At 33.0% G+C, this 13,795-nt stretch overlaps 1 protein-coding gene across 9 annotated transcripts in view; it reads left to right on the top strand.

Moving 5' to 3' along the window:
- LOC129907149 (synaptic vesicular amine transporter) overlaps positions 1–13,795 on the top strand; it is a 138,599-nt gene that overhangs the window by 62,683 nt on the left and 62,121 nt on the right. For 7 of the 9 annotated variants that reach the window (XM_055983227.1, XM_055983221.1, XM_055983220.1 and 4 more), the window contains exon 2: positions 12,982–13,442. In XM_055983227.1, coding sequence (XP_055839202.1) covers positions 13,004–13,442 — 439 coding nt within the window. In that variant the 5' untranslated portion in view covers positions 12,982–13,003. Of the gene's footprint in view, positions 1–5,366; positions 5,490–12,981; positions 13,443–13,795 lie in introns of those variants that run through there. The other 2 variants (XM_055983222.1, XM_055983226.1) reach the window with 2 other exon arrangements.

Below are 13,795 nucleotides of genomic sequence, written 5' to 3'. Positions count from 1 at the left end.
GTTGTTTTTTGAAAAAGATAAAAATAAAAACCAAAAACTTGGTTATTTGAATTTTTCACATAAATTCTGAGGTTATGTGAAAAAATTGTCCATACAAGAGTTGTAGATCTTTTTATTACTAAAACTTTGCCATACAACTTTTTTCCATAGTCTTGCCGGAAATCTAGATATACCATTTTTTACCATTAAAACCCACCCACTTCCCGAACTCGGCTCACCCGTAATTTATTTTTCCTTTAATTTGTATTATATTCTCCTCCTTTTGCAACGGGTTTCATTCTTATATGATTTTTTTTTTTTTACTTTTTAATGCTTTTGAAGGCTTCGGCACTGAGGTACTTCTGTTTGAAATGAATTTGTTTTTATTTGCTTATTTTTTTTTGTCAACTTCTTAAAAATTTTTATTAACTTCAATCGAGTTTGTTTCAAATAGAAACATGTTATTTATTTCAAATGTGTACATTAGGGTGGTCTTTAAGTTACTCTTTTGCGAAAATTGAGTACGACGCCCACTAAATTGGTTCCAAATCAGAAAAAAAACCCAATTTTTTTCATATTTTTATCTCTAACCCTAACTGTCCCTATTTTGATAAGAAGTTACTAGAGCAGGGGCGATATTCTGAGTCCAATGTTGGGTAAATGGCGGATATTTGATCATTCATACGCATAAACTTCTTAATGAAACAGCGCCAGGAAGGGTTAGGAATAAATTTTTTTAAAAATTAGTTCATTTCTTTTCCTGATTTGGAACCAATCTAGGGGGCGTCCCCAATTTGTTTGTTCCTAAGGACCACCCTAATGTGCATGGTGCCGTATAAGTTAAATTCTTAATGATTTTATTTTGTACATAAAATTAATTTCAATGGATAACCGCCAAGTTCATAGGTTGGAATTATAGCTATTCCACGGGAACATCAGACTCCTTTAAGCTTACGTTCAATTAATTTTGACGACGCGACGCACTACGCGTCGGCCTAAAAAGATTCGAGGTTAAATTAAACCAAGGCTTTTATGCTTAAAAATAGTAAACACTTGTACAAGAAAATTAATAAGTATAAACCTTTAATCATTTTGATTTTGTTCACCTTTATAAAGGTGAACATTTTTGTTGAAAAAGCAATCTTTTTTCTTGAAACTTTGTTAGCCTCAAGGGCTCATGATAAAGTTGATGTTCAGGGCCAGATTTAAAGATGTGGAGGCCCCGGGACAACAAAAATATGGGGGCCCCTCTCCACTAATTTTATGTAGATACCAGATAAAAATAACATTTATAAAAATCCGATTTTTAAAATAATTTAATTGGAATCGAAGGAAACTAATGGAAAATGAAGTGACTACAAAATCATCTCGCTCATCTTCTTTCTTGAAAAAAAACCTCTTCTTTCCTATGAGAGTGAGTGAGAAAAAAATGTTCATTATCCTTAGAGGATTATGTTTTAATGAAAAATACATTGGAAATTTGGTTATACCAAAAGTGTGAAAACAGATGTTGATTGTTGTTACATATATTATTATTTGTCTTCAGACGGCGAAATCGTTAGAGTACCAATCACTTGCGAAGGTCGAATCACCACAAGAGGTAGACGAAGAACACCAGACAAAACAGGACACTTCACTTCCAACATCACACTTCTCTGGCTTGACTCTTCAGGGCTCAGAACGAAATCCAAACCCGTTTGAAGACCATCATTATCCGTCACAATTAGATGAACCAGTTGACGATGAATTGAAATCTTCGACTTTTAAGTGGAATGAGTAAATTTTTACTCCATGAATACACAAAATTTATTAACTCAGTTGGACCGTTAAAAAAATTCAAAACTAAAATGGTAATAGAAAATAACAACAGGAGTCGTGCTGTGCGACAAAGCACTGTGTGCGACGATGATACGAGATATATAATAGAACAAGACGACTCCATTGACATCGACACAGGTGTCTCACCGACAAGAATTTCCCAAAAGGAGGATGCATTCCCGGTGATACACTCAATAACTCCAAATCGGGTGAGCCAAGAGACATCTGGCACCTCGTCTTGAGACAGAGTCAGCGTCAGCCCTAATACACCTAATACACGAAAAAGTCCACAATGTCTCTTCTATGAAAATGAAAAGTATCTGATCCAGAAACAAGATCTCTTCGAACGGCAAGAAGAAAAATATTTAGATAGAGCTGATCGAAGAGCAAAACTGAAGGAAAAAATTAACGAAGAGAAACGCGAACGTCATAAAGAGCGTATGGAATTACTGAACACTGAAGGTAATAGCCGAAAATATCGCCAAAAACAAAAAAGACTAAAAAAATGTATTAAAAATAAATAATTAAGTTAAAATAACCCATAAAAATTTGACAATTGTTTTATTTGTTATTTCGGTTTTTTGAATTTCGTGGTGGCCAAATTTCTTTTTTTACTCATACGTCATTCCAGTCAATTTTCACCATTGAAAAACATGAACGAAATACTTTTTGAAACATTTTTTTTCTAATCTTTTTCTGAATTCGAAATAGTTTTCAAATTTGCTTAGAGGATTAGTTAGGACTTAGAACTGTTTCATGCATTCAAAGGAAACAAGTAGAACGAATATGACATCGAGTTTTGTCAGGTTATTTTGAGTAATTTCTATCAATTTAAGGAAATCTATCAAAACCTCAGGACAAAAATCAATGTCATTTTCGATCAACTTGTTTCCTTTGAATGGAGTTCTGAGTCGTTTGAGTCCTCTTAGATGGATATTTTGCAAGACAAGTTGATCCTTGGAAACTGTGAAACGATTCTCATAGTCACTGTATTATTTTTAATTTATTAACCTTTTTATAAACTTTCTGCTATAGCATTTCTTTTCAGCTGTCCGTAGTGTGTTAACATTGAGTGTACTACTGAGTCCTTAGACTCCGAACTAGTTCCTTGCTGTACTTGGATATGTTGAGAGTTCGCGTTTTCCTCCCAAAAAATCTCCTTGCGTAATGCATAGGTTGGGTAACACACAACACTACAGTGTGAACTTAGCCATTATTTGGACTGTCCAACAGTCAATGCGCAATAATAGTCGAAATCGTTGCTTTAGCAAGCCAAAGCAATTTTCAATTTTCACACGAGTTTGGCAGTGCATTTGGTTGTATGCTTTCTGTTTCTTTGTTAAGTCTCCATAGTCCCTGTATGGTGTAAGCAAGTATTCCCTTAGGGGATAAGCAGCATAACCAAATTTTTCCCTTTTCGCAAAAAATACCATTTTGTCATAGATATTAATGTTTTTTGCATAGCATTGTTTTGATTCTTAATGATAATATATATGAAAACACTCATGCAAAATTTGTTTCCGCTACCATAACTTTTAAGGGTTTTTCGGTAGTAGGTTAGCAACTGCTATAATAATATGGGTTGACAGGTGAAAAACAGGTATAACTTTTTTCAGAGACGTCAGATTTCCTTGATTTAAGACTTTTTGGAATCAGCATTAAAAAATACCTTGGTATCATGTATTATATGTATAAAATACCATTGTCTATTATTGCTACTTTTGAAAATCTCCATTTTGCGATTTGGCCTTGAAAATCGACTTGCGGACATGAGATTTTTCTAGACTTTTGAGGTATGTTATAGCATGCCAAAACGAAGGTATTGAGCAAAAAAAATCAGTTGTAAAAAATTATCCGTATCTGAAGTAGAAGAAGATAACGATGAAGACGAAACTAACCATTAACAAATTTTCATCATCCATCTTTTAACTTTTTTTTAATAATAACTTTTAACACATTCATTTTCAAGCAACCGAGTTGGTACAACGCATGGTACATAAAGAATACAAGGCATGTTGGATATGAAATGACATTTCACCATTTTGTTTTCGTTTGACATCATCTATCAAACGATAGATCAAAATTCAGCTCACTAGGAATTTTTCCGCAGATTGGGGTTTAAAATGCCTTAAAGTACTGGATTATAATATTTAAACGCTTTTAATTTTTTATACAGCTTTCCATTTAATTAGGTATGACTAGTATTAGTATTGGAAAATGACATGCAGAAGATTATTTATCCTCCCAATTCTTCAATTCTGAAGCACATTAGATGTTCTTCAAAAGATTCAAATAATAATTAGAATTAGATTTCCTTCGAAATGAAAAGATCCCCTAAAAATTGAATTAAAATTGACTATTACACCCATTCTTCCAGCAACCAGTGCTCTTGCATCAATAGCTGCATAAATAGGCATGTCATATGCCATGTTTTGCCAGTCAATTTCTTTTTAACGAGAGAAATCAAGAGCCAGGGTGTTGCCGCCAACCAAATGGAAGTTGTCACACTCCTTTGCCTGCTATCATCAGCATCAACATCTTCGTCACATCAATTTTGAGTGATATTCCCTTCTGAGGGTGGGAGAACATTAACACCTCCAGCCATCGTTCTAACAACGTTTCATGTAATTGCTAGCACGATGCCCTTAAAAATGTATTATTAAGAAACAGACCCAGCCAAGTGTTGCGCAACAAACTCAAACTGGGAAAAGGGAGAACAAGAACAACCTTAAATTCAATTTCTTCCTTAATTCGTTTAAAAATAATTTTTGACAGGAGTTCAAGTACCTACTGAAAAGGGACTTTTCGTAGCTTCTTCTACCAAAGTTCTTATTAATTGACTCTTTGAACTGAAAAACTTGGAAAAATCAAATCATGTACATCGGAAAGTTATCAAATCATCTTTCATATAAACTAAAATCATAGCTATCACTGTAACAAAACGAAAATTTAAGTTGCAAAACTTTTCAGCTGCACTGTTCCCAGATTATAAAAATTCACTAAGAAGTTTGTAGTCTTATATACTTACTCTTTTAATATCTTCTGTGGCAGCAGATGATATTTTATAGTTTGATTTATAGCCATTTGTTATTTAATTATAAAAAAAATTGTCATTAGTAGGTCAAAAAGTCATAGCAAATTAGTGAAAGGTTGTGACTTTGTTATTTAGGTATATTCAAATAGGAAATAAGAATGTTCATTGAAAAGAAAAAAATAAAGAATATCCGCATGTTATTATTTAGGAAGATTTGTTGGCATGCATACCTACCTACATTGCCATATTCATTTAATTGATATTTCATTTAAGTGCCTCCAGCTTTGAGAAAAGTTCTCTGCTGGCGGTCTGGTAGTCACATGGCAAAGAAGGGAAGTCTTTTTAATTGAAAGTGATTAATTTTGAATAAAGTTTTTAGATTGGTAAAAAGTGGGGAAACAACTTTGCGTGTCAAGAAACCTAGCAGACAACAGTTGGTTTTTATATTATGCCGACAAAAATTATAATTCATTCTATTCATACGTACGTTCAGTGACGGATTTAAGGGGAGGGAAGGGGGTTCAGTTTTCAAAACTCATTGATGTATTACTTGGAAGTTTTTTTTTAAACCCATATAGTTTCAATTTAAAACCTGACTCGGAATAAATCTAGACCGAGAGCCCACAGCAAATTTTGGGAGTGCATGTATAACCAAAATGTGAGTATGCAGTTTTATATAAGCTTTTTTAACTTACCATACCGGCTGTTCTGAATTAAAAAAAAAAAAAATTAAACAGAAAAGTCTCCAAAACAAAGCCGCTTAAGCAACTTATATCTTAAATTCTATCGATAGCATCGTCAAGAATGATGTCTTCAAGCTTAAGGGAAATGATAGCATCAGTCCTTATACCTACATATTCAATTCAATTTGTGTTAGTTAACCTAATTCAATTGAATTAGCTTGGAAAAAATATTAAATAATAAACAGCTTATCTATGTATGTAGGTACCTACTTTTTTTTTTTAATAAAGCTGTTTTAAAGAAAAATTTATATATTTACCCAAAATTTATAAATTTAAAAGAAATTTGCAAACAAAAATTTTTTGCTATAAAAGATAAAATAAAAATAATTGTAATACGTGATTAGGTATAAGCTTAATTTTAAAAGTCTGCTGACTAGATTATTCTTGGGGTGTTCTGTCCTGGTTGTCCGGTTGCGGTATTTACTGTAGTAGGTGGAATGGGTTGGCATTTAGCAGCGATAGTAAGCCGACTGCATTTAGGGGTAAAAGTACTTCCTCGCAGAGGCGTAGCGAGAGGGTGCAAATCAGTCGGCATATCACTTTTAATTTTAAGTTTAAAACCGATGTCACAATAGAATTAGTCGAATCTATTGTGAAAGTTTTCTACGTAAGTCGACTCGTGTGAATGTAAGCCGCAGATGAATAAAGTGACGTAAGGCATATTGTGCGGCAAAAATCGACTCATGAAAAGTCGGCATAAAGCTCAACTACATTGGATAACACTTGTTGCATAAGGGTTTTGTTTTAAATTTAGTTTATTTTAACTTTCCCGAAGGTTTGTGGGGAGCTGAACTCAAATCAGCTTGTATTTTCGAGATATTTCAGTAATTAAATCTTAGTTACTGATTTTGTACTACTTTTTAAGCATTTCCATAGCTTACAGTGGTACCTGTATCACCCAAACTAGACCTGCTAGAAAAATAACCGAGGACAGATTTGAAATAAGCGATACCAAATTAGTAAAAACTAGTTACGGAGCATGATCTTGTTGCACTGCCAGCTCATTGCACACTGTCTTTGTATGGTAAATCTTGTACACAGTGTTGCCAATAGTGCAGATTTATCTGCATTTTGCAGATTTTTAACCTATTCCCAGACTTTTGAGAACCATAAATCTGCAGTGCAGATTTAATCTGCAGCTGAAACTTACCGTTTTAAAGACGCAAAAGGATTAAATTCCAAAAACTCCAGTAAAATGTCAATTAAATTAAGGCCAAAAACGAACTAAAACATCATTTATTTTGCCAAAAACAACAATTTCGCCTATTATTTGAGTTAAGTTTTCAAATCAGGTGGAGTTTTTTCATAACGTTCTATTTTTTCTTGAATTCTTGATTTTATTTTCTTAAATGCAAATTATAAGAAAACTCAGAGCATTTTTGCTTTTATATTGGAAAAAGTCCAAGAATACAATAAAGCAACACTTCTAGGAGAATTTCAGTTTCAATTTCAGCGCGGAAAATCACTTTCGAAATTAATTTTTTATTTGAAATCAGTTCGCAAATTTTTTTCAAATCGAGTCTCGCAAATTTTAAGAAATCTGCATTGCAGAATTTTTTTCGTCGTTTTTGCAGATTTTTCGAAATGATTTCATGGCAACACTTCTTGTACAAATCATGAAAATTTAAAATAAATCTCATGTAAATCCTTTTAAACGCTATTATTTTTTGCTGTTTGTTTTTAGCTAGACTGCCTTTTCATTAAAATGCAAATAAAAAGAGAAGTTGTAAGAATGGAAAATTTTGTATTAATGCAATTTTCTCGCGATTTCGGGATAGGTATATTGGAAACTTTTTGCATTAAATAAATAGTGAAAGAATCAGTTTACAAAGCTGAAAATTCAGTATAAGTTGGATTTTTTCACCCGCATTTTTTTTTTTTTTTATTTATTTAATATGCAGGTAGCCATGGTACAGAGGAATGGGTAGATGACTTCCGAGCCAGACATCGTGGGTTCGAGCCCAACGGTCAGCTCAGAAGTTTTTTCTAAAATCGCCAGCTTAACTGAAGCCACCTGTGCGATAACATGAGACAATTGTCAACGATATCTCCCCTCTGTGCCACGTAGTTATGTGTTATATGTGTTTCTGTTGTTCTTTCTTTCTTTGTCTTTCTCTGTTGTATTAATGTCTTGTGCTGTATCGGCCAAATGGACTTAGTTTCCGAAGCTGCAGTGTGTCTAGTCTAGAAGATTTATCTTCAGATTAGATTAAAATAATGCAATAAAATCAAAATTTTGTTATTAGGTAAGTCTAGCCCTTAGGAAATTGCATCTCCCAGTTAAACGGCACAATTCTCTGGTGTCAACAAAAGTATTTGAGTGAGGCTTTAAGTCACATAAGTTTATGGACCGTAATCGATATTATTTTGGATCGCATTAGAAGTACGAAAATCCGAGAAACTACGTGTTACAAACTAGAGGAAGGATTTGAGCCTATTAACCGATGACAACGACAAGAGTATTCCTCAACCATTATAACCTATAACCTGTAATAAAGCAGAGACTGTTCACAATCAAATATTAAACAAAAACTAGGTTTAAAATGATGAAAAGTATCAAGGCCGTGTGTGATTTGGGTTAAATATTTAGCCGAGGATAAAGAACCTCGCAATTTTGTATGAAAAAGTGGTTTCAGTCAAATTTTTTGTACAGAGCTCAATTTTTAACTACCGAACAAATGTCCTGTGATCACAACAAAATCATATGACCAGATTTTGAGTTATGGGTCAGTAAAAGTGTACCCCTTCACAGGGCCGTCTTTAACTATCCTGGGGCCCTTGGGCACAAAAGAATTTGGGGCCCCTTTGGAAAGTAAAATAAGTACAATGGTTGACTAAAAGGCAATGGTTGGTTAAAAAGGGGTGCCAATATATTGTTCCATATAAAGTACCTAGTGTCTTTATTATTGGCAGGGGGTGCCAATAATACGTGCATTTGGACATCAATCATTGCCACTGCCAATAGTTGGACTTTTTATACTGCCAATAATTATACCCTGTATCCGTTATACGTTTCAATTTGAAGAATTGGAAAAAAAGAGCTTAAACGGATTGATAGATTTGCTAAAAACTAGGTACAGACGATTTGTACGTGATTGTCAAGAGCTGTTTTTTTATTTTATTTTAATGTCTACTTTTTAACGGATATATCCAATATAAAGTTTTCGAGATATTGCAATTTTCTCAAAAAAGGATAACGATTTTGATTTGAAAAAAAACATGTAATGCTGCAAATAAGGCCGCACTTTTGAAATAAGAAAAATATTTTTTTGGATGGATATTAACGGTACCTACTTGCCATAGATCCGTTTTCTTAATGTAATCGACACAACCGATTTTTATGAAAATTTTGACATAAAAAGGCTTATTATATTAAAATTAAGAAAACTTTTAATAAAAATTATTTTTGTATTTAAAAAAAAATTAATGTTTTTTTTGTTTAAAGTTATTGAATGAATTTTATGTGTCAATCTTTAAATACAAGAGCAATTCGCAATTCAAATTAAAAAATGTTTGGGGGTGCCAACCATTGTACCATGGCGTTTTCCATTGAACCAAAACATTGATGTATCTTCGACGAGCCGACAATAGTTTTTCTTAAACGTTTTCCAACGGAAAAAGTATTGATGTTTTTTTCCGACGAATTGATTCTTTTTTTGTTTTTAAATACGAATCTACACATATTCTTACACTGATTTTAGCACGCACTACAAATTTGACAGTTTTGCATTCGTTGTTTTTATTAATAAATAATAAATAATTATAATGTCTTATTTTTTGGAAAATTGATTTTGGGTTTGGTCGTTTGGATTGCCCCTTCAAACTTGGTAGGAGTCTGTATTTTTAGAAAAATATTATTCCTTGTAACTGCAAAATTTTTATATCTTTTTTGGTTGCTTAGTTATTAATTTTTTATTTTTTTTTCTATGATAATTTTTTACAATTTCTTTGACAAATGTGTGATAAAAGTAGTGTTTTATTAGATTATTTTTATGAAAAAAGTAATAATAAAGAAATAGCTTTATAGGAAAACTCATACATTTTATGATACTACTTGGGAAAACATGCAACAAGTAAAATCTTATAAAAATGTGTTTTTTGCTTTGGTATTAAAAAGCTAAGAATCAAAATATAATTCTATTGTTTAAGATTATTTTTATTTAAAATGCATGTTTTTATATAAGCGTGCGAATTTTAATTGATTCTAACTGCTGCCACATTTTGTATAATGTTTCAAGAATACACTCTTCTTGTTCTACAAGAACTACTATTGATGTGAAATAAGCAATGCTTTTCATTTGACTCCATAAATAAAAAGTCAATACAATGCGGTTGAGAGATCTTGAAAATCCTTTAACAGCTCCTATCTCCTATTCTTCCTATCCAAAGATAACCGTACATCAGCCAATTTTTTAATGCACGTCCGTTGTGGGCTTGAGCCTTAAGCTCTTTCTTGTTGAAAATTATGATTTATGTAGTTGAATCAGTGATATATCTTCTATTGGCTCTGGTGAATGGTGAAACAAGCTTACTTGTTGCAAAAACTTGATCCGTCACTTAGTACCAAAGAACTTTGGAGTAATTTGAAGAAACTCGGTGTGAAAAAAGATAGGAACGCAAAATGCCCGTTCAGTTGTGATGAGATGTCTGGTGTTCTAAGTCCTCCTTTCTCAAGAGCTAGGTGTCTAGAAGATATATTGGCTATACCTGATATTGAATTTCTTGATATTCGTTTTCTTTTTTTTTAAATTAATTCCGATGAACTATTTAATTCTGCGAAGTCCGTTAAGTCTACTGCGATTGGTCCTGATAATATTTCCCCAAAATTTTTAAAAATGGTGCTTCCAATAGTAATAAACTACTTACTCCATATTTTCATCTATTGTATATATAGTGGTAAATTTCCGGACTTGTGGAAAAATGCAAACATCATTCCAGTTGAAAAAAAAAACAAATCTCTTGAATCCATCTGAGTACAGGCAGGCCTATTAGCATCTTATGAATTCCTTGTAAGCTTGTAAGTAATCATGACCAGTTACAGATTTTTGTAAACAACCGTGATCTTCTCTCTAAATGGCAATCTGGGTTCCGTAATAAGTACAGTTGTGAAACTGCAGTAATTAAGGTACTTGGACAATGCCTTCGACTGCATTGATCACTCTATTAGCTTATAGAGTTCAAAATATTAAAACCGATGCTAGTTTATCAGAAGCCCATATTATCAATATGGGAATTCCCAAGGGTTCTGTATTGGGTCCACTACTCTTTTCCCTTTTTATAAACGACCTTCCTAATGTAATTTGCAACTGTCAAGTTCACCTATATGCGGATGATGTAGTGCTTTATATGTATATTTCGCCATATTGGTTTGATTGAAGACTGTGCAGCAAGATTAAATGAAGATTTAAATAATATTTTTGATTGGTCTTATGCAAGCAACATGAAACTTAGAGCGGAATTCATAGTCGTTACTCAAGTTAAGATTTTTCTCAACTTTAGCATTGACTTAGAAAATATTTTTCTCAATCAAACTCACACAGACATTTGACTAATTTACGTAAATGGCGTGAGGGGGGGCAATATAAAAGTTGTGTGTTTTGGCAAAGCTATCGGTATCCGCAGTAAAAGATGACCATGTATTACAATACAAAACGAAACTATCGATAACAGTAGAAGTAAAAATGCAAATCCTAATGCATTGTGGATAGCTTTTCCAAGAAATCACAACTAATTTCTTTGCATTTATTCATATGAACCGATTTTATTGCTTATTTTTAAGAATATTTTTACAAAATTTTGAAAAAAAAAATATTTATGAGAATTTTAAGAACTTTCCTTACAACCAATAAAGCTTCTATTTATTGAAGTTTTTGTATTGAACTTATTAGTAGTTCGTATGGTATGTAGGTAGTTTTATTATTGCTCTTCAGGCTTTTTACCAAACCCCCTTCGAAATGGGCTACAGCCCTGGTCTAAGGTCCATTTCACACATAGCCGGCGACCGGCTATCCGACCCGGGGAGCCGGTTTTCCTTCATATGTTTTCAATTTATTCGTTTGAAGGCGCCCATTAGAACGTGTGTCTAGCATTCGGGCCGTTTACCCGGTTCCCGGATATGTGTGAAATGGGCCTAACTCTTATAAAATCGTAGCATAAGCATACTGTGGTACTATTTTAAGAGAGTTTAAATAAACTCGGATATCTTAAAGCTAAAAAAAATTAAGTCTATAAAGAAAGGACACTAACGGCCATATTATTCACTCTGGATTTAGTTTGGATTTAAGTTAATTTTAAATCCAATCCATTAAATCTGAATTTCCTAAATCCAAGGATTTAATTTTTTGGTCATATTATTCACTCAAAAAAAAATATATGTTCATTCAATAAATTTTGTATAAATTGCATTTATCTTTATTTTTCCTTCACAACATACGTGAAAAAAACAACTGAACACTGTGAAAATTAATTTTACATCTGGATTTATAAAGTTAAACAGACCTCCAGAGAGCAGTTTAAATTTGTTTGGATTTAACGAGAACGGATTTAAAAAATTGGATTTAAGATTGGATTTAAGTAGTGAATATTATGGAATTGGATTTATTTTTGACATTTGACATCGTTTACATCCAGATGTATTTTTTAAACTAGTGAATAATATGGCCGTAAAGAATAAAAGTGGGAAAAATTAAAGAACTCTTATAAAATCGTAGCATAAGCATACTGTGGTACTATTTTAAGAGAGTTTAAATAAACTCGGATATCTTAAAGCTAAAAAAAATTAAGTCTATAAAGAAAGGACTCTAAAGAATAAAAGTGGGAAAAATTAAAGAAAAATATAACTGTGTTTTTGATTGTGTTTCTCCTGAACGCGTTTTTTACACTCAAGTTTTCTATATATGTACTTTAAACATAAAAGAATAAAATTAATATCGAAAATTAAATTTTTTCATAGCAACAATAATCTTAGCTTATTACATTTACATTTTGATTCATTTCATTGTTTTAGGGTGTGTAACCTAACTACCAACCCATAGAACAATCAGTTCTGCATAATCCTAAACGTATTACTTATAACAAAATTTTTCTTTGCTAACCTTATATTGCTAGAAAATACATCCGATAAATACTATCTGTGTCTTCAAAAAATAAAATAAAAATACTTGAATCTCAGCAAATACATACCTACATTTAACCGCATTGTAGGAAGATTGTCGCTGACGTAGTTCGCAGGATTGAACTCCACTTTATTTTTTTCATTTATTCCCCCTAGAGATAAATCAAAATTACTCTTAAAAAAAAACTGTTCCGGAGACTTTTCTTAATTATTACCAAGAACCTAAGCAAGGATAACAAGAATTCATATCTTTTTATCCTCTTTTCTTTTCTTTTCTTTTCTTTTTTCAACAGTTAGAAATAAGTGGGTGGCGAAATGCAATCGAGTGATCCTGGTGGACCAAGAAATAACAATCCAACAGCTACCAACACTACGCCCAATAGAAATCCCTTCAAAGCCCACTTGGAAAATCAGAATCAGCGACCACAACTAGCAGCGACATCCTATCAAAATGGCACCAACACCGAATCCCTCACATCGCAGGATTCTAGCGACCAATCTCATAATTCACAGCCCTCTCACCTGCCACCGCAAACATCCGCCGATCGGAACACCACCTATCATAGTTATGGACCGCAAATGACATCGCCACCCTTACCACCTTCGGATAATTACCGTCAGGAGGATTATCGGGCTGCTGGCACCTGGGCTGCCACAAAAGCTTGGATGATCCGATGGAGGGGCTCCAGACGCTTAGTTTTGGTAATTGTCGCAATTGCCTTGCTGTTAGACAATATGCTCCTCACAACTGTAGGTAAGTCCTGAATTCCATTAAAGAGTTTATTTTGTGAATGTAGAAGTTTCCTTGGAGATAAATACCTTTCAGCTTCAATGAAAAAGAAATTCATTTTATTGACTATTCCCTGAGGCACTTAACTGAATGAATGTTTCCTCTGATTCAATGGAACAACCCTTATAATAGCCTTTGCTATCACACTGCAAAACAGGACCATTTGGAATCATGTTAATCATTCATCAGGTCTAATACATAAATTGTAACTTCTTCAATGCGAGGATAATATTTATTAGCAACGATTTCATTCCAGATTGAATGCTTTAAACAAGCTGGTATAACCTCCCATCTAAGCATCATACCTAGGTTCACAC

The sequence above is a fragment of the Episyrphus balteatus genome, chromosome 1, assembly GCF_945859705.1.
Source record: "Episyrphus balteatus chromosome 1, idEpiBalt1.1, whole genome shotgun sequence".
NCBI classification, from domain to species: Eukaryota; Metazoa; Arthropoda; class Insecta; order Diptera; family Syrphidae; genus Episyrphus; species Episyrphus balteatus.
This window is presented reverse-complemented; position numbering and strand designations above follow the sequence as displayed.